The sequence below is a fragment of the Panthera uncia genome, chromosome A2 (genome assembly GCF_023721935.1).
Source record: "Panthera uncia isolate 11264 chromosome A2, Puncia_PCG_1.0, whole genome shotgun sequence".
Lineage (NCBI taxonomy): Eukaryota > Metazoa > Chordata > Mammalia > Carnivora > Felidae > Panthera > Panthera uncia.
In genome coordinates this window covers 56,965,543-56,985,703 of record NC_064816.1, presented here as the reverse complement: position 1 = coordinate 56,985,703, position 20,161 = coordinate 56,965,543, and the positions used below count along the sequence as shown (strand labels likewise).

The 20,161-nt window shown below is 47.2% G+C and overlaps 1 protein-coding gene across 4 annotated transcripts in view; it reads left to right on the top strand.

The window, feature by feature from the left end:
• Nucleotides 1-20,161, top strand: part of CFAP100 (cilia and flagella associated protein 100) — a 51,942-nt gene that overhangs the window by 22,914 nt on the left and 8,867 nt on the right. For 3 of the 4 annotated variants that reach the window (XM_049641139.1, XM_049641138.1, XM_049641142.1), the window contains exons 6-13: nucleotides 391-458; nucleotides 549-712; nucleotides 922-1,002; nucleotides 1,470-1,651; nucleotides 2,031-2,063; nucleotides 2,140-2,266; nucleotides 6,303-6,351; nucleotides 6,437-6,588. In XM_049641139.1, the coding sequence (XP_049497096.1) occupies nucleotides 391-458; nucleotides 549-712; nucleotides 922-1,002; nucleotides 1,470-1,651; nucleotides 2,031-2,063; nucleotides 2,140-2,266; nucleotides 6,303-6,351; nucleotides 6,437-6,588 (856 nt within the window). The remainder of the gene's footprint in view (nucleotides 1-390; nucleotides 459-548; nucleotides 713-921; nucleotides 1,003-1,469; nucleotides 1,652-2,030; nucleotides 2,064-2,139; nucleotides 2,267-6,302; nucleotides 6,352-6,436; nucleotides 6,589-20,161) is intronic. The other variant, XM_049641141.1, reaches the window with a different exon arrangement.

The following is a 20,161-nucleotide window of genomic DNA, read 5'->3' as shown; positions in this document are numbered from 1 at the left end:
AGAGCACCCCAAATAGAGATCATGCTGCCCTGTTTTTCTCTCCCCATCCCTTTGCAGTTCCTGGCCCAATAGGTCTTTCATTATTAGGTGCAGCTGGGTGAAACTTCCTGGGCAGGGCTGTCCAGAGTCTCACTCCAGGTGAAAAGAGTACTACGGCAGGAGAGGCTCAGGCCAGACTCAGGAAAGGACTTCCCACCTGGCCCGATCTCCAGCAGTGGAGAGTGTGATATATCCACAGAGCCTCCTCTCCTGTTGCTAGAGACGGAGCCCAGTCTCCCAGAGTCCCCGTAACAACCCAGGCCTCACAGCAGAGCAGGTGCCTGGAGAGGTATCCTGTCCGGTCTGGGTCTCTCTCACCCTGCCCACCCCACCCCTCTCCTCTCTTTGCAGAAAAGAAGATGGAATCTGATAACCTGAACAACTACATCAACCAGAAGCGCCAGATGTTCCGTATCCAGGTTGGCCCAGCTGTGCTGGGGGGGGGGGGTGGGGCCCGGGCTGGGGGCTGTCCCAGTGAGGGGTGTGACTCCCACTCTGGTGGCCCTCAGTACGCCCTGGACATGAAGCAGCAGGAGATCCAGCGGCTGGAGCTGCTGGTGACCAAGGAGGAGGCAGAGCTGGAGCGGGCAGAAAGGTCCCTGGAGAATGACGCCGCCCTGTTCGAGGAGTTCCTCCGGGAGAATGATCGGAGCTCGGTGCAGGCCCTGAAAGCGTGAGCCCACACAGAGGGCCCCCCAGTGCTCATGAGCCCTGAGCACCTGCGCCCACGCTAGCCTGCAGCCCGCCTGCCCCCCATCCCCTGCCCCCACCACCTGACCCTGGCAGCTCCCCGCACCCACCGCCCCGCCCCAGGGCAGTGTATATGCCCCCTTTAACAGTTTTGCGACTGGCCCCCTGCCCCCATCCCATCCCCACCTCCAGGGCTGAGAAGGAGACCAAAGCAAAGGTGGAGAAGATCTTGGAAATCCGGGACCTGACCACCCAGATCATGAACATCAAAAGGTGAGCGCGGAGGGCAAGCCACTGAGGTTGGCCTGCCGCCACTTCCCTCTGTCATTCGCCCCCAGCCAAAAGAAGCCCCCACGCAGGGCAGACCTCGTGGCTTTGCCTCTCAAACCTAAGTGGTTCAGGGACTCAAAGCCCTGCGGGACGCAGCTGCACATTTTACAGAGGAGGTGACAGGGGCCAAGAGAGATCCAGTGACTTTCCCAAGGCCACAGCACCAGGAGGCAGGCTCACTTGGAGACCAGGGTCCCCAGGGTCAGCTGCAAGTCCAAAGTCACAGAGGGTTATACCTGTGGAGGTGTGACCCACGTAGGTCCCCAGCAGGCCGGTGTCCTCTCCCAGGCACACCTGTCCCCAGGAGAGCCAGGAGCACTCTGGGCTTACCCAGGCTGCAGAGGCAGTTCCCTCTGGAGGGGTCTCCCCACGAGGAGGAAGCTGACCTCCCCTCCCCCTCCCCAATCCAGCGAGATCTCCAAATTTGAAGACACTTTGCAGCATTACAAGGCCTACAAGGACTTCCTGTACAAGCTGTCACCCAAGGAGTGGTTGGAAGAGAGGGAGGAGAAGCGTTTGGCTCTCAAAAAGGCCAAGGAGGTCACTGAGCCCCCCATAGAGAACACTTTACACTCCACGATCCGGGACAAAGGTAACAGGAAAGAAGGTAGTTCCCTGGGTCCACCCAGACCCCGTACCCTGCTGGCAGCGGCCTTGGAGGTGTCCAGGCCACAGGCTGGGCCCCTTCAGTGCCTGTAAAGCCCCAGCCAGGGGCAGCAGCTGCCCCTTAGGGCCCACACATTCCCTCAGGGAAGACAGGGCCATCTCTAACTCAGACCCAAGGGGCTTTCCTCCCTTGTAGGTCTTTCTGAAACTGCGGGGGCCCTAAAACTGTGTGAGGGCCCTGAAACTGTGGGGGCCCTTTCTGAAACTGTTGGGAGGGCCCCAGGGAACCCTGTGCCCTCAAGCAGTATTGCTGAAGGCCTTGCTCCAGTGGAAGCCATCCGAAACCCCTCCCTTGTTTCCTGTAGGACCAGGGACCAAGGGCAAGACAGGCTCCAGAGGTACGTGGCTGGCGCAAGCTGGAGGGGCCCTGCCCCAGGCTGGGGCATGTGAAAACCATCCCTCTTTTTCCTCCAGAGGGGCAGGGCCCAAAGAAGTCCTGGAAGTTCCTGCAGGTGGCGCAGCTGGGGCAGATCCTGTCCAGCACCCTGAACCTCCAGCATAGAAGCCAGGCCAGTGTGTATAGTGGGCTGAACGCCAAAGGGTGAGTGGGTCTGGGGTAGGGCAAGGAGGCTGGGGTAGTGGCTGGGGCCCTCTGGGGACTGCTCCCAAGTGGCTCCAGGCCAGGGGTGCCTAGGACAAGCCCAGCCTCTCCGGGAAGGGTGAGACCGTGACGAGGGGGCTGTTCCCAGCTTGAAGGGTGTATAGTCTGACTTAAGCCCCAAGATCGAGATGTTTTCTAAACCGTTTTATTTCTGTCCGATTTGGTAACCTTCTGTCTGGGGTGGCCCACTTGGGTGCTAAAACGAGACAGTCAAATATAAACGGATGCAGGCAGGCAAGTGGGTGCAGGGAGTGTCAGAGCCTTTTAAGAGAAGCCAGAGTCTGGGTTTTTACATAAAATGCTCTCTGGGCCTGGCTCATCTCTGCTGCATGCCTGCGTGATCGTGCGCAGAAGCAGGCGTTGTTGGCAGTCGCCGCCTAGTGCCCCACCGCACGAAGCCCCACTCTCCAGGTCCTCTACGATTGGTGGCCTTTTGGGTTGTTCCCAATTCTTGGCTATTTTGATTAGAGCTGCTGCAAACATTCCGGTACTTTTATGTTGGAGCACTCTTTGCATGAGTATTTTTGTTGGAAACAAGAGTGGGAGTGCTGGTTCACGAGGTGAGTAGATGCTTAGCTTTAGCGGCTTCTGCCAAAGACCTGCCATGGCTGCTACGTTATACGCTCCAGCCAACAGGCAAGAGAGTTCCGGCTGCCCTGCCACGTCCTGTTCAGATCCGGCTATCGTAGGTCCCTTCCATTCTCGGTATTCTGGCATGGTTAGTTCATAATAGAGTGTCTTGGGATGCCTGGCTGGTTCAGTCGGTTGAGCATCTGACTCTTGATCTGGACTTAGGTCGTGATCTCACAGTCCGGGGATTGAGTCCGCACCTACCGTGCGGAAACTGCTTGGGATTCTCTGTCTCCCTCTTTCTCTGCCTCTCCCCTGTGCTCTCTCTCGGCCTCTCTCTCTCAAAATAAATAAACGTTTAAAAAATAAAAGAGTGTCTTGACAAACAGATCAGGAGATGAGGCCACTGAAATGGTAGTTTTTTTGTTTTTTTATTTTATTTTATTTTTTTAAATTTACATCCAAATTAACATATGGTGCAACAATGATTTCAGGAGTAGATCCCTTAGTGCCCCTTACCCATTTAGTCCATCCCTCCTCCCACACCCCCTCCAGTAACCCTCAGTTTGTTCTCCGTATTTATGAGTCTCTTATGTTTTGTCCCCTTCCCTGTTTTTATATTATTTTTGCTTCCTTTCCCTTATGTTCATCTGTTTTGTCCCTCAAAGTCCTTATATGAGTGAAGTCCTATGATTTTTGTCTTTCTCTGACTAATTTCGCTTAGCATAATACCCTCCAGTTCCATCCACGTAGTTGCAGATGGCGAGATTTCATTCTTTTGGATTGCCGAGTAATACTCCATTGTATATATATACCACATCTTCTTTATCCATTCATCTGTCGATGGGCATTTGGGCTCTTTCCATACTTTGGCTCTTGTTGATAGTGCTGCTGTAAACATTGGGGTGCATGTGCCCCTTCAAAACAGCACACCTGTACCCCATGGATAAATACCTAGTAGTGCCATTGCTGGGTCGTAGGGTAGTTCTATTTTTCATTTTTTGAGGAACCTCCATACTGCATTGCCAGAAATGGTAGTTTTTAAATGCAATACCACCTCACACCTGTCAGAATGGCTAACATGAACAACTCGGGCAACAACACATGTTGGCGAGGATGCAGAGAAAGAGGAACCCTTTTGCACTGCTGGTGGGAATGCAAACTGGTGCAGCCACTCTGGAAAACAGTATGGAGGTGGCCCCGGGGGCTCAGCCTCCCCACCCCTCTCCTTTGTATCTTCTCTCATCCCTTAGGTGTACCAGCCTCTGTCCTTCCTCCTCTACGACAGCCTGACAACCCTCTCCTGTGCTTCCGTCCCCTACCTGCTCCTGAGGGCCAAGCCCCTATGCAGATGACCCCCCCTTACATGTTTGCTCTCACTACGCAACCTCCCATGTCCCCCAGCTGATGCTTCTCAGGCAGGAAGGGGACCTGAGTGCTACCGGTTTCCAAGCTCACTTTCATCTTGATGTGTCACGGTCCTGCCTTGTGAAGAAGACTGGCCACCGTTAGTGGGCCAGGCACATGCCTCGGGTTCACTTTTATCCCTGCAACCCTGGCCAGTGGGAGCTATTGTTTACAGTTTGGTGTTGAACAGATGCTCCGGGGGGTTTAGCTCTGCATGCTTCCTCTACTGGGACTGCCCTCAGCCCTGGAGCTCCCACCATCCAGGCCCCTTGTTGGGGCAGTCCCTCAGACTAGAGGTCTAGGATCACACTATTCTGGGTCCCTCCATCTATTAGCCGTGTGACCAGGGTCACTGAGTACAGTTGAGCAGGTTGTGGGCTGCAGAAGGCACTCAGCTGAGAGGGCAAGTGGGAGCTAAAGTCCAGCCTACCCCCCAGACTACATCCATCTGGAGGCAGATTCTCAGGCACCTTATGGGCCAGCAGTGCCCTGCAGGTGACATGGGGCAGGTGGCTAGTTCTCAAAGCCCCATGTTCCTCATTCGCCAGAGGGACATCAATGTATTTGGTGTGAGGTACAGGCCTGGTGAGTGATTTGGTTGTTCCTGTGGCCCTTCCTCTGAGAAGCCCTCCAGGGTTCCCCCTCAGGGCTCCCACAGAGCCCTGCACTTATCACCTCCCCATGTCAGGTGGGTCAGAGCCTGGAGTCACATGAGCCTCAGCCCAGGTTCCTAGGGGTGGAGCCCAGGCTCCTCGGGCTAGAAGCCTGCCCCACCTGCTTCTCAGCCAGCAGAACCTGCACATTGAAGGCAGGGGTCCAGGCCGAAGCAGGCCAGGAGGGGCGATGAGAGCAGGTTTGGAAGTCATTTGGGGTTGGGTCCCATCCAGCAGGACCTTCCAGGGCCCATGCTGAGTGCTCAAAGCCCACGATTTTTCCAGTACCCCCGAGGGTCTGGGAGAGCCCCCGCCCCTGTGGGGTGCTCAGGGTCCATCAGAGGTGCTGCGAGTGTCACAGGATAGCCCAGTGGGACCATCAAGGACAAGTGCCAAGGCCATATCTAGATAGGGGAGGTGGGCAGAAAAGGCCCTGAAGGTGGCTCCTCGAAGGTAGGGGTGCCTGGGTGGTTCAGTGGGTTAAGCATCCGACCTAGGCTCAGGTCATGATTTCACAGCTCATGAGTGTTAGCCCTGCATCAGGTTCTGTGCTGACAGCTCAGAGGCTGGATTCTGTGTCTCTATCTCTGTCCCTACTCTGCTCGCTCTCTCTCTCTCTCTCTCTCTCAAAAGTAAACATTAAAGGGGCGCCTGGGTGGTTCAGTGGGTTGGGCGTCCGACTTCGGCTCAGGTCATGATCTCGTGGTCCATGAGTTTGAGCCCTGCGTCGGGCTCTGGGCTGACAGCTTAGAGCCTGGAGCCTGTTTCAGATTCTGTGTTTCCCTCTCTCTTTGACCTTCCCCCATTCATGCTCTGTCTCTGTCTCAAAAATGAATAAACGTAAAAAAAGAATAAAATAAAATTTTAAAAAATAATAATAAATAAATAAACATTAAAAAAAAAAGAAGAAGAAGAATGGTCAATGAGGGGCAACCCTAGCAGTGGCAGTGGGTGCAAAGGCCCTGAGGTAGGTCAGCACCCGGAGAGACAGAAAGAGGGCGGGTAATGCAGGAGCAGGGGAACTTCAGGAGTAGAAGGAGGCGAGGGGGGCAGCAGGGGCCCTGGGCAGCAGGTTCCAGGGAGGGGGCTGAGTTTTATTCTGTCTGAAGTGACATGCACTAACTGAATTTGAAACAGTCCCCTGACTGCTGAGTGACCATTGTGGGGCCAAGAGGAGGGCTAGTGCCCCTGCCTGGTCAGCTGGCAGGGTGAAGGAGGGGACGAGGACATAGGGAGCAGGGAGGTGCCCTGGTGACTCCAGGCGGCTTCACCACTGGGGCGGGAGAAGATGACCACCATCTCTGTGCACCAGGTCACTGCTGTCCTGACCCTGCATCTCTCTGCAGGTCAGACTCTACCACCACTATGACTGAGGACTCAGGCAGCGACGGGGAGGTCAGTGGCCACGCTCCGGGTGGGGCTGCGAAATCCGGTCCCCCTGCACCGACTGGCCAGCCCACACGCATGGCTCTGGTTGCAGGAGCTGGACCTATACTTCACGGAGCCCCAGCAGCTCCTGGACATCTTCACGAAGCTAGAGGAGCAGAACCTGTCGCTCATCCAGAACACGCAGGAGATGGAGGAGACCCTGGAGGATCTGAACTGCACCCTGAAAAACACCCAGATCCGCATGTAGGTCTCCTGCTGGGGCCAACTGGGCAGGGCAGGGGAAGCTTCCGGCCTTGGCTGTCATCCTGGGACCCTGGGATGCCACTAGGAATTGGGCTATGGCAGCCCCCCACCTTCCCCATCCAGGGCCCTGGCCCTGCCCTAGGTTTAGTTTTCTGGAAAGCTCCACAGGAAGCCTGATTCTGGGGAGAGGGCATGTCCTTTTGGGCAGAGGGGCTGGGGGGTGGGAAGAGGTCAGGTGGGTGGAGCCACATGGGGCTGGTCCCCTCCCTTGGAGCAGCCTGCAAGTCAGAGGGAGGCTTCAAGGAAGGACACCCCCCCGCCCCCCCTCCCCCGTCCAGGTGCATTCTGCTGACGCCAGGCCCAGCAGGGCTGGGCTGTATCAGGCCTGTCAGAAGTGAGGAATCATCCCTTCATACCCAAACACTGACCGAGCACCCGTTCTGGGTCAGGCCCAGGTCTAGGCTCTCCAAGGATAAGGCCAGGCCCTGCCACATGGAACTGACATTTGACAGAGACAGGCAGACGGGCTCATGGATTGGACGTGGAGATACTGACATGTGCAAGAGGAACACAGACAATGATATGAAAGGGAGGCTGAAGTAGGGGTGGTGGCAGATAGGAGGGGGACAGGGGAGGCTCCTGGGGAAAGTGTCACTTGAACCAGGCTCTTCCTGAGCGATGGGAAGCTGCACAGAGATCTGGTGGTAGAGGGTTCTGGGCAGAGGGAAAGCAGGTGCAAAGAAGTAAGGAAGAAGCCCACCCAAGACTCGGATGCCCCACATTAGCCATGTTCTTGAGTATCCATGTTTTGTTGGCCCGTGTTCTGCCGCGGAGAATCTCCTGCAGGTGCTGTGAAACTACTGGTTCTCAGGCGAGATTGTGTTTCCCAAAAAGCTGAGGGTAGCAGAGACAGAGGGGGAGATGAGCTGGGGAGACGCAGGCAGCCTCCCGGTTTCCAGGAACCTGGCGAGAGGACACACACACATGCATGCATAGCAGAATCCCAGAGATGCTGTCCCCTCACTGGTCTGTAGCCTGCTCAGCCATCCCTGAGTACCAACACTTTATTTCCAGAAGAGTCATAGCCTGTAGACATTAACTTCCATGAATCCAGCCCCCTCTCTCTGAGAAATATATATTTTTAAAATATATGCAGCTCACTTGCATGAGCACTCTCTCTCTCTCTCAAAACTAAACATTAAAAAAAAATTTTTAAGTAATAAAAAAATAAAAATATATGCCACAAATAAACAATCTGAATAGGCCTATCTATTAAGGAAATTGAATCAACAATTAATAACCTGTAAAACAGAAAGCAGCAGACCCAGATGGGTGTACTGGAAAATTCTACCAAACATTTAAGGAAAAAAATTTTACCAATTCTCTACAATCTCTTCCAGTTGATGGAAACAGGGAATACTTTCTTTTTTTTTTTCTTTTTTAAATTTTTTTAAAATGTTTATTTATTATTTTTGAGAGACAGAGCATGAGCAGGGGAGGGATAGAGAGAGAGGGAGACACAGAATCTGAAGCAGGCTCCAGGCTCCAAGCTGTCAGCACAGAGCCCAACATGGGGCTCAAACTCACAAAGTGTGAGATCATGACCTGAGCCGAAGTTGGATACTTAACCGACTGAGCCACCCAGGCGTCCCAACAGGGAATACTAACTCATTCTGTAAGACCAGAATTAACTCAATTCCAAAACCAGGCAAAGACATTAGAAGAAAAGACTACCACAGACCAGTATTTGTCATGAACACAGATGTAAAAATCCTCAACAAAATATTAGCAAATTGAATTGAACAATGTATAAGAAGAATTATAGATCAAGACCACATGGGATTTTTCCCAGGTACGCAAGGCTGTTTCAACATTTGAAAATCAATTAGTGTAATCCAACACATCAACAAGCTAAAGAGGAAAAATCACATGATTATATCAATAGATGCAGAAAAAGCACTTGATAAAAATCTAACACAAATTCATAGTAAAAGCTCTCAATAAACTAGGAATAGAGGAGGACTTCCTGAACTTGATAAAAGGATATCTACAAAAACCCTACTGCTAACTTACACTTGAAGCCTTCTTGCTAAGATCAGGAATAAAGCAAGGATGTCTTCTCACCATTCGTTTCCAACATCTTACTGGGAGTCCCAGCTAATGCAATAAGACAAGAAAAGGAAATAGAGGTACAGGTTTCCCCTGCTATCAGAGTAGAACGTCCCTATAAAACCTTTCATAAGCCAAAATAGTGTAAAGCAAAGGAGAAATTACCATTAATTTATATGGAAAATTTTCTTTGTGTTCCCAGATGTGAAAAATAATCTCTCCTGGGCTTTTCCGATACCTTAGGACACCTCTCGCTAATAGATGCATGAAAAAGAGGTAAAGCACAGATGTGCAAAGACACGGTTCAAAGCTGTGGCGGCTTGATGCTGAGATGCTGAATATAGTTCCCAGGGAAGGAGCTTGGCAGGGCCAGTCTCGCTGCCTCCAGAATGGCTCACTGCACAACAGACACTGAACACTATTGTCACTTCTTGCTTTTTTTCATAAAAGTGAAAATCCTCTGCCATTTTCTTTCAGTTAGCAAAAACAGGTACTAATGCAGGTCTTTCCTTTCACTGAAAAGGAGAGTGACCTAATATGAAGCTTAAATGTATTTAGGGAACGCCTAAATACAGATGGGGAAGAAAGAAATAAAACTTTGTTGGCACATGACATGATCATCTACGTAGAAAATCTCAAAGTATCAACAAAAAACTCCTAGATTGGTAAGCCATTCTAGCAATGTTACAGAATACAAGGCCCCTATAAAAAACTTCATTTCCTATGTACTAGCAATAAACAAGTGGAATTTGAGATTGAAAACACAATAATACCATTTTCATCAGCACCCTCAAAAAAGAAATGCTTACAAATCTAGCAAAACATGCACAAGATGTATAAGAGGAAAAATATAAAAATCTGATGATGGATCAAAGAATTAAATGCTTCACCTTTATAGGTAAGAAGGTTCAATACTGTCAAGATACCAGTTCCTCCCAACTTGATCTATAGATTTAACACAGTCCCAGTCAAAAGGCCAGCAAGTTATTTTGTCAATATCGACAAACTGATTCTAAAGTTTACACAGAGAGGCAAAAGCCCCAGAATAGCTAACACATTTTTAAAGGAGAAGAAAAAAGTTGGAGGACTCACACTGCCCGAGTTCAAGGCTTACTGTAAAGCTACAGTAATCAAGACCTGTGCTACTGGCAAATAATTCAGTGGAACAGAATAGAGTAGCTCAGAAACAAACCCATCCAAATCTGTCAGCCGATCTCTGACAAAGGAGCAGAGGCAATACGGTGGAACAAAGATACTTTGCAACAAGTGGTGCTGGGACGACCAGACGTCCACATGCAAAAAATGAATCTAGGCATGGACTTGACACCGTTAATAAAAAACTAACTTAAAATGGATCGTTGACCTAAGTGTAAAATGTAAAACCATAAAACTCCCAGAAGGTAACATAGGAGCAAATCTAGATGATCTTGGGTATGGTGGTTTTTCAATACAATACCAAAGTGACAATCCATGAAAGAAAGAATTGATAAGCTGGATTTCATTGACATTAAAATTTCTGCTTTATGAAAGGCAATGTCAAGAGAACTGAGAAGACCAGCCATAGGCTGGGAGAAAATATTTGTGAAATACATATCTGATAAACATCTCCAAACTATACAAAGAACTCTTAAAGTTTAACAATAAGAAAACGAACGGGGTGCCTGGGTGGCTCACTTGGTTGGGGATCTGACTTCGGCTCAGGTCATGGTCTCATGGTTCGTGAGTTTGAGCCCCGCATCGGGCTCTGTGCTGACAGCTCAGAGCCTGGAACCTGCTTCACATTCTGTGTCTCCTTCTCTCTCTGCCCCTCTGCCACTTGTGCTCTCTCTCCCTGTCAAAAATAAATAAACATTAAAAACAAAAGAAGAAGAAAATGAACAACCTGGTTTAAAAATGGGCCAAACACCTGAACAACACTTCATCATCAAGAAGATATAGAGAAGGCAAATAAACATATGAAAAGATGTTCGACATCAGGATGTCTTAAGGAATTGCAACTTAAAACAAGATACTGCAATATACACCTACTAAAATGGACAAAATCTAAAAGACTGACAGCACCAAACGCTGGTGAGGATGCGGAGCAATGGGAACTCCCTTGGTCGTTGGAGGGAATGCAAAATGGCGCAGCCACCTTAGAAGACAGTCTGGCAGTTCCTTACAAAGCTAAACGATCCAGCAGTCTCACTCCTTGGTATTTACCCAAAGGAGTCAAAAACTTATGTCCACACAAAACCCACATGTGGTCGTTTATGGCAGCTTTATTCATAATTGCCAAAACTTGGAAGCAACTGAGATGCCCTTCAGTAAGTAAACAGATAAACAAACTCAGTACACCCAGATAGCATATCGTTCAGTGCTGAAAAGAAATGAGCTACGAAGCCACGAAAAAACATGGAGGAACCTTAAAAGCATACGTATTATTAAGTGAAAGAAGCCAGTCTGAAAGGTGACGACTGAGTGATCCCAGCTATAGGACATCCCGGAAAAGGATAACTATGGAGATGATAAAAGGACCAGGGGTTGCCAGGGGTTGGGGGGCGGGGGGGGGGGGGATGAGTGAGTGGAGCACAGAGGATTTTTAGGGCAATGAAACAAGTCTGTGTGACACCATGATTACATGTCCTTATACATTTGTCTAAATCCATGGACTGTACAACACTAAGAGTGAACCCCCATGGAAACTGTGGACTTCGGGTGATAATGACGTGTCAGTGTGGGTTTACCGATTGTAACAAATGTATGTCGGCGGCAGTGGGGGAGGCAGGTGGAAGGAGAGGATATTTGGGAACTCTACCTTCTGTTCATTTTGCTTTTAAAGACAAAGTCTCTACTAAAACATATATACAGGGGCACCTAGGTGGCTCAGTCGGTTAAGCGTCCGACTTCAGCTCAGGTCATGATCTCACGGTTCGTGAGTTCAAGCCCCACATCGGGCTCTGTGCTGACAGCTCGGAGCCTGAAGCCTGCTTCAGAGTCTGTGTGTCCCTCTTGTCTCTGTCCCTCCCCTGCTCGCGCTCTGTCTCTCTCAAACATAAAATAAACATTAAAAATTTTTGTTTCGGGGCTCCTGGGTGGCTCAGTCGGTTGAGCATCCAACTTCAGCTCAGGTCATGATCTCGCGGTCTGTGAGTTTGAGCCCCGTGTCGGGCTCTGTGCTGACAGCTCAGAGCCTGGAGCCTGTTTCAGATTCTGTGTCTCCCCCTCTCTGCCCCTTCCTCGCCATGCTCTGTCTCTGTCTCTCAAAAATGAATAAATGTTAAAAAAAGTTTTTTTAAAATTTTCGTTTCAAATATATACAACAGTAAACGAAGAGTCTGTTCCAACACTGGAAGGAAGAGCCGCCGTGTTAGAGAAAATGTCCAAAAAAAAAAAAAAAAAATCCCAGAATTCCTCACTGCAAAGTTCTTCGTGATAGGCAGGAACTAGAAACAGCACACATGCCCACAGCAGGGAAGTGGACAAACCATTACTGCTGCTGTAGCAAAGGACTGCACACTATATTCCCTCACAGAGAGAGGCCAGAGTTCCAAAGTGGGCCTCACTGGGCCACCATCAAGGCATCGGCAGGACTTTGTTCCTCTCTGGAGGCTGAAAGGGAGATCCTTTTGTTACCTTTTCTAGCTTCCGGAGGCCACCCGGGCCCCTTCCATTTTCAAACCAGCAACGCCAGCCGAGGCTTCTCACGCCGTGTCACCCCTGACCCTCGTTCCTGCCTCCTCCTTCCATTTCTGAGGACCCTTGTGATGACCCTGGGCCCGCCTGGGCAATCCAAGATCATCTCCCCAGCTCCAGGTTTGCTAGTTTGCAACCTTAACTCTATGTGCAGCCTTGGCTCTTCCTTGCCAAGTCATCTACTATATCCACAGTTTCCTGGGATTAGGCATGGACACGTAAGGGGGTCCATACACACCATAGAAATCTATTCAGCAAGAAGAAAAGAACAAAGTATTAACACAAGGTGGCAACAACGTGGATGAACCTCACAAACATTATGCTGAGGAAAAGAAGCCAGGCGCCAAAGATGACCTACTATATTATTCATTTGAAGTGCCAGAACCAGGTATTGGTTAACGGTTGCTGCGTAAAAAACCATCCCAAAACTTGGCTTACTATAACACATATATTATTTCGCCCTTTCTGTGGGTTGGTAATCTGGCCAGTTGGGCTGACTCCTCTGCTGTGGGGCCTCTCACGGATTGCTGTCCAGGTGGTAGCTGGGCTGTGGCCATCCCACGACTGCACTTGGGGAAAGAGCCACTTCCAAACTCACCCATGTGGCTGTTGGCAGGACTGGATTCCTTGCTGGCTGGAGGCCAAAGGACACTCTCCGTCTCTTGCCACATGAGGTCTCTGAAAAGGCAGCTTGTTTCTTCGAAGTGCGCGAGCTGAAAAGCCACTAGAGAGTCTGCAAGCAAGATGGAAGTCACGATCTTATGTAACCTAATCTCAGAAGTCACATCCTGTCCCACATTGAATTGGTTAGAAGCAAGCCACTGGGGCCAGCCCACATTCAAGGCTGTGGGTAACTTTGAGAAGACAGGTGTCACTAAGGTCCATCTCATAAGGGAAAAAAATGAATGGCGACATCAGCCCATTGGATGCCCGTGGCTAGGGAAGGGGAGGGAGTTGATACAAAGGGACATGAGGAAACTTTTGGGGTGATGAAAAGGTTCTATGTCCTGATTATGCTGGTCCTTACATAGGTGTTTAAATTTGTCAAATCTCATCAGTTGGCACATAAAATGGGTGCATTTTCTGATAAGTAAATTAAACCTCAATAACAATATTTTTGGCAAACATAGGATTTTTTTAATGTTTATTTATTTTTGGGAGACAGATCATGACATGAGCAGGAGAGGGGCAGAGAGGGAGAGGAAGACACAAAATCCGAAGCAGGCTCCAGGCTCTGAGCTGTCAGCACAGAGCCTGACATAGGGCTTGAACCCATGAACTGTGAGATCATGACCTGAGCTGAAGTCGGACACTTAACCAACTAAGCCACCCAGGCGCCCCAGACTTTTTTTTTTTTTTAATGTAGGACCTTTTAAGGCTGTCTTTATCACTCACCTGTCTACATTGACTAGGTACATAAGGGCTGTAGGACGAGCCATCTCCTGACTCCTTGGTTGAGAGAACAGCATCATTCATTCTTGGCCAGGGGGACTGGGGTGAGGTGGGCAAGGCACCCAGAACATAACATTTTAGGGAGGTGCATGTGTGACCCCAAAGGTGAGCACTTCCTTGAATTTTGTGTACTGTGTCCCAGCCCCATTCTCTGCCTGCCTTGCTGCGATTTGTTTGAGATGCTCACTCTACAGTCCCTCCAGTGAGGGCCAAGAGGAGCCCAGCCCCAGAAAACGGACCCTCGGACGCAGAAGGGAGCACAAACACCCCGGGACAGCCTGAGGAAAGCTGCAGAGCCTGATCACCAGCGTGAGCTCCTCACTTCCAGCAGCCAGACAGCACAGAGGTGATGGGACCCAGGAGAAGAAGGCAAGCAGAGCCACTCAAGTGAGAGGAAGCCCAACCCCCCCTGGATTCAAGAAAAGAGAAACAAAGCCAGAATCCCTTCCTGGAAACCATGCAAACCTTCCTCTTGGAGAAACCAGCCCAACCAGGAGGTCATAAAATAAGCAGGAAGGAACCCAGAAGAACCCCCAGACACCTAAAAGCTGCAGTGAGCCAGAGGTGGGGGTGAGGGTCAGCCTTGCAGCAGCCGGAACCGCCACGGCGAGGCCAGCAACATACAAGGCACCGCAAGCTTCAGAAAGCACTTGCCAGCGCTGACCTCTGGCTGAGGCAAGACCATGTGTGGGCTGAGTCTTAGCAGTCTTGCTAGGCACCTGCCACCATGGCTGCCCCTCAGACATGGAAGTGAGACCCCACGGCCCAGGGGAAGACCAGCCTGCACCTTTGCCTCTTGCCCAGGCTCCATCTGGACACACAAAGTGGCACAACTCATCTGAAGTCCTTGGTGCTGGACTTGCCCTGACCTGGAGCCTGAAGGACAAGCGAACAGGAAAATGTCACCAGAAACACGAGAAAATGCATTCATTAAGGGGATGAGTTTGAGACATGCAAGTAAATGTAGATTCTGCAGACATCAAGAAGCAGAGAGGCACGCCTGGGTGCAAGCAAGGATTAAGGGATTAAGACCACAATAAGGACTGGATGCAGCCAGCACATGAGTCGGCAAGGGGGACAACATTAAGCTGGGGACAGCTCCCAGAACTCCGTAGGAAAGGACACGGAGACGAAGCGACAGGACCCCAGGGAGATGGCGCGACAGGACCCCAGGGAGACGGCGCGCCAGGGTCGCGTGGAACGAATTCAGGAGATGGCCACACATGGAAGGGAGGAGCAAAAGTCAGCGCGGTGACGGATGAAAACTACCTGTACTGGAAGGCCAGGTGAACGTGCAGGGAGAGGCACCCACACTGCACACCCTCCCGCAGGGTTGAAGAGTGAGCAGAAGGCGCGACACCAAGGCAGACAAGGAAAACAAACGAAACATCAGGTACCCTATAAAGGAACCAAAACAAAGTGCGTGTTGCCTGTTTCTCCCAAGCTCCTAAATGCCAGCCAGGGTCTAGGAGAGCATTGCTTTTGAGTTCGGTGGGGTGAAAGGGGTCTCTATTTCATTCTGTTTCCTTTTTCAATGTGGTCAAGTCCACATAACATCAAATTTATGTACCTTTACGTAGTGCAGCCATCCCCACCGTCCACCCCCGCTCCCCAGCTCTTTTCATCTTGTAGAACTGTTAACCAATAACTTGTTAACCAATAACTCTCCATTCTCCTGCCCCTCAGCCCCTGGCAAGCCACTGTGCTGTCAAAAATGTTTTGACTATTCTAAGTACCTCATATAAGTGGGATCATACAATATTTGACTTTTCGTAACTGGCTTACTTCACTTAATGTCCTCAAGGTTGATCCATTTTCCTTCCTTTTCAAGGTTGTATATAATATTCCACATTTTGTATAATAGACCACAATCTGTTTATTATCCATCCATCCATCATACACACTTGGGTTGCTTCTACATTTTTAGCTATTGCAAACAGTGCTGCCGTGAACACGGGTATACGAATGTTTCTTCAAGACTGTTTTTAATTCCTTTGGGCATATACCCAAAAGTGGAATTGCTGGAACATACAGTATTTCTTTTTCCTGTATTGCCTCTAGCAGGTAGGAGTAGTGAAATGCCTTTCACTACTTCTACAGTGCTTTTTTATTTAAATTCAAGTTAGCTAACATACAGTGTAGTCTTGGCTTCAGGAGTAGAACCCAGGGATTCATCTCTTACATCTGACACCCAGTGCTCATCCTGAAGAGTGCCCTCCTTAATGCCCATCACCCATTTAAGCCACCCCCCACCTGCCTTTGCCCTAGCAACCCTCAGTTTGTTCTCTGTATTTAAGAATCTCTTGTGGTTTGCCCCTGTTTTTACCTTATTTTTCCTCCCCTTCCCCCTATGCCCATCTGTTGTGTTTCTCAAATTCCACATGAGTGAAATCATATGTGTCTTCCTCTTACTGACTTATTTCAACTAGCATAATACCCTCTAGTTCCATTCCACATTGTTACAAAGGGCAAGATTTCATTCTTTTTGATGGCAGAGTAATACCACATCTTCTTTATCCATTCACCCATCAATGGACATTTGGGCTCTTTCCATACTTTGGCTATTGATGATGGCCCTGCTATAAACATTGGGATGCATGTGCCCCTTTGAAACAGCACATACCTAGTAGTGCAATTGCTGGGCTGTAGGGTAGTTCTATTTTTAATTTTTTGAGGACCCTCCATACTGTTTTCCAGAGTGGCTGCACCAGTTTGCATTCCCACCAGCAGTGCAAAAGAGATCCTCTCTTTCTGCATTCATGCCAACATCTGTTGTTGCCTGAGTTGTTAATGTTAGCCATTCAGATAGGTGTGAGGAGTTCTCTCACTGTGGTTTTGAATTGTATTTCCCTGATGATGAGCGATGTTGAGCATTTTTTCATGTGTCGGTTGGCCATCTGGATGTCTTTGGAGAAGTGTCTATTCATGTCTTCTCCCCATTTCTTCACTGGATTATTTGATTTTTGGGTATTGAGTTTGGTACGTTCTTTATAGATTTTGGATGCTAACCCTTTATCTGATATGTCATTTGCAAGTATCTTCATTCATTCCGTTTGTTGCCTTTTAGTTTTGTTGATTGTTTCCTTTGCAGTGCAGAAGCTTCTTATTTTGATGAGGTCCCAATAGTTCATTTTTGCTTTTGTTTTCCTTGCCTCCAGAGACATGAATAAGAACTTGCTGCAGCCGAGCTCAAAGAGGTTGCTGCCTGTTTTCTCCTCTAGGATTTTGATGACTTCCTGTCTTACATTTAGGTCTTTTGTCCATTTTGAATTTATTTTTGTGGTATATAGTATTTCTATCTTTAACTTTGGGATGCTATTTTATTGTAAATGGGACTGCTTTTGTTTTCCTTTTCAGATTTTTAATTATTTGTGTATACAACTGCAACTGATTCTGCTACTTCACTAAATTATTTAATTTTAACAGCTTTGTTGTGGAGTCTTTAGGGTTTTCTATCATCTGCATCTGTTACATCATCTGCATCATCTGATTTACATCATCTTCAAACAGATGATTTTATTTCTTCTTTTCCAACTTGGATGCTTTTTCTTTCTTTTTCTTAGTTGCTCTGGCTAGAACTTCCAGTACTATGTGGAATAGAAGTGGAGAATGCAGGCATCCTTACCATGCTTATTGATCTTAGAGGAACAGCTTTCAGTCTTTCACCTCTGAGTATGATGTTTGCTGTGGGTTTTTCATATATGGCTTTTATTATATGGAGGTAGTTTCCATTTTCCTATTTTGCTGTTTTTTAGTGTTTGGTTAAATCCTTTTTCTGCACCAGCTGAGATGATCATGTGGTCTTTTTCCTTCATTCTGTTAATGTGGTATATTATCCTGATTCCTAGCATTCTAGGAGTAAGTCTCACTTGTGTTGTATAATCCTTGTCAAATTTGGCTGAATTCTGTATGCTAATATTTTAAATTTTGTGCATGAATGTTCATAAGAGATGTTGGTCTATAGTTTCTTTTCTTGTCAGTGCCCTTGACCAGCTTTGGTATCATGTTTATGCTGCTCTCATAAAATAAATTCAGAGGTGTTCCCTCTTCTTCAACTTTTGGGAAAATTTCAAAAGGATTGATATTAGATTTTTGATTACTGATTCAATCTCCTTACTAGTTATAGGCCTATTCAGATTGTCTGTTTCTACATGATTTAGTCTTAATAGATTTTGTGTTTCTAGGAATTTGTCTATTTCATCGGTTGTCCAGTTTGGAGGCACACGGCTATTCATGGTACTGATCCTTCTTATTTCTGTAGGATCAGTAGTGATGTTCCCACTTTCATTTCTCATTTTAGTAACTTCAGTCTTTTTTTCCTTAGTCCATCTAAGTTAAGGGTTTGTCAGTTTTTTTGATCTTTTTGAAAAACTGTTTTTCTATTCTTTATTTTGTTTTTCTCCTCTTTTTTTTTATATTAATTCCTTCCTTTTGCCGGATTCAGGTTGAATTTGTTCTCCTTTTTCTAGAAGTTCCTTAAGTTGTAAAGTTAGATTGTTGGTCTGAGATCTTTCTCTTTTTTTAATGTAAGTTTTATAGTCATAAATTCTCCCCCTTAGCACCATACATTGTGCTGTTTCCCATAAGTTTTGCCCTGTTGTGTTACCAGATGTCTTCATCTCTATTTTTTTTTTTTTTTGGCTAATTTCCTTATGATTTCTTTTTTTTCTTAATGTTTATTTTTTATTTTTGAGAGAGACAGAGCATGAGTTGCGGAGGGGAAGAGAGAGAGGGAGACACAGAATCTGAAGCAGGTTCCAGGCTCTAAGCTGTCAGCACAGAGCCCAACACGGAGCTCGAACTCATGAACCACGAGATCATGATCTGAGCCAAAGCCAGATGCTTAACCGACTGAGCCACCCAGGCACCCCTATGATTTCTTCTTTGATCCACTGGTTGTTTACAAAAGTGTTCTTTAATTTCCACAACTTTGTGAAATTTTCCAGTTTTGCTTTCGTTAACAATTTCTAACTTCATCTGATTTTTAACAGAAAAGATACTTTGTATGATATCTATCTTTTTATATCTATTGAAACTGAATTTGTGGCCCTAATATTTGGGACATCCTGAAAAATACCCCATTTGCACTTGACAGTGTATGTTGTTTTGCTGGGTAGAATTTTCTGTGTATGTCTGTTACATCTAGTTGGTATATTGCAATGTTTAAGTCCTCTGTTCCTTATCTTCTGTCTGCTTGTTCTTCCACTATTGCAAGGGGGATGTTGGTCTCCAACCATTCTAGTTCTCCCTGTCAGTTTTTGTTTTATATGTTTTGATAGTCTGTCATTAGGCATGTAAATGTTTATAATTGTTATATTTTCTTGGTGTAGTGGACATTTATTAATATATAATGCCTTCTTTGTCTCTTTTAAACTTTTCTGGTTTAAAGTATGTCTGATATTAGTATTGCTACTCTCATTCTCTGTTTTGGTTACTATTTGCAGGGAATATCTTTTCCCGCCCTTTCACTTTCAACCGGTTTGTGTCTTTGGAACTCAAGTGAGTCTCTTATAGACAACATATAGTTGAATCATGTGTTCTCCATTCTGCCAGTCTCAGTCTTTTGATTAGAGAGTTTAATCCATTTACATTTAAAGTAATTGATGAAATGGTGGTACTTCTGTCATTGTACCTTTTGTTTACTATATGCCTTATAGGTTTTTCCCCCATCTCCTGCAATACTGTTTTATTTGTGTTTAGTTGATTGTTTGTAGTGAAATGTTTAAATGCCTTTCTCACTTCCTTTTTATATATTCTATAGGTATTTTCTTTGTGGTTACCACAGGGATTACATTTAATAACCTAAATTTGAATCTCTACCACCATAACTTCAGTGACATACAAAACCTCTGCTCCTTTACAGTTCCATCTTCATCCTTTTTGCTGCTGAAGTCACAAACTTACATCTCTATACATCCTGTGCTCTAAAACATAAACTAAAAATTCTTTAAAATGCAGGAGTCTCTTAAATTATGTAGAAAACAGGATTCAGAGTTACACTCCAAACAGTTATAGTAATGCTACCTTTATACTAATAATTATGTTTTCTTTAAATGTATTAGTCTCTTAGATCATTTGGAAATCAAACAGTACAGTTTCAAACCAGTGTTAACTTATACTGGCTTCTAGGGGCCCCTGGGTTGCTCAGTCAGTTGAGCATCTGACTCTTGATTTTGGTTCAGGTCATGATTTTAAGGTTCTGGGATTGAGCCCTGTACTGAGCTCTGCACTGAGCATGGAGCCTACTTGGAATTCTCTCTCTCCCACTGTGGCCCTCTCCCCCACCCTCTCTAAATAAATAAATAAATAAATAAATAAATAAATAAAATTTATACTG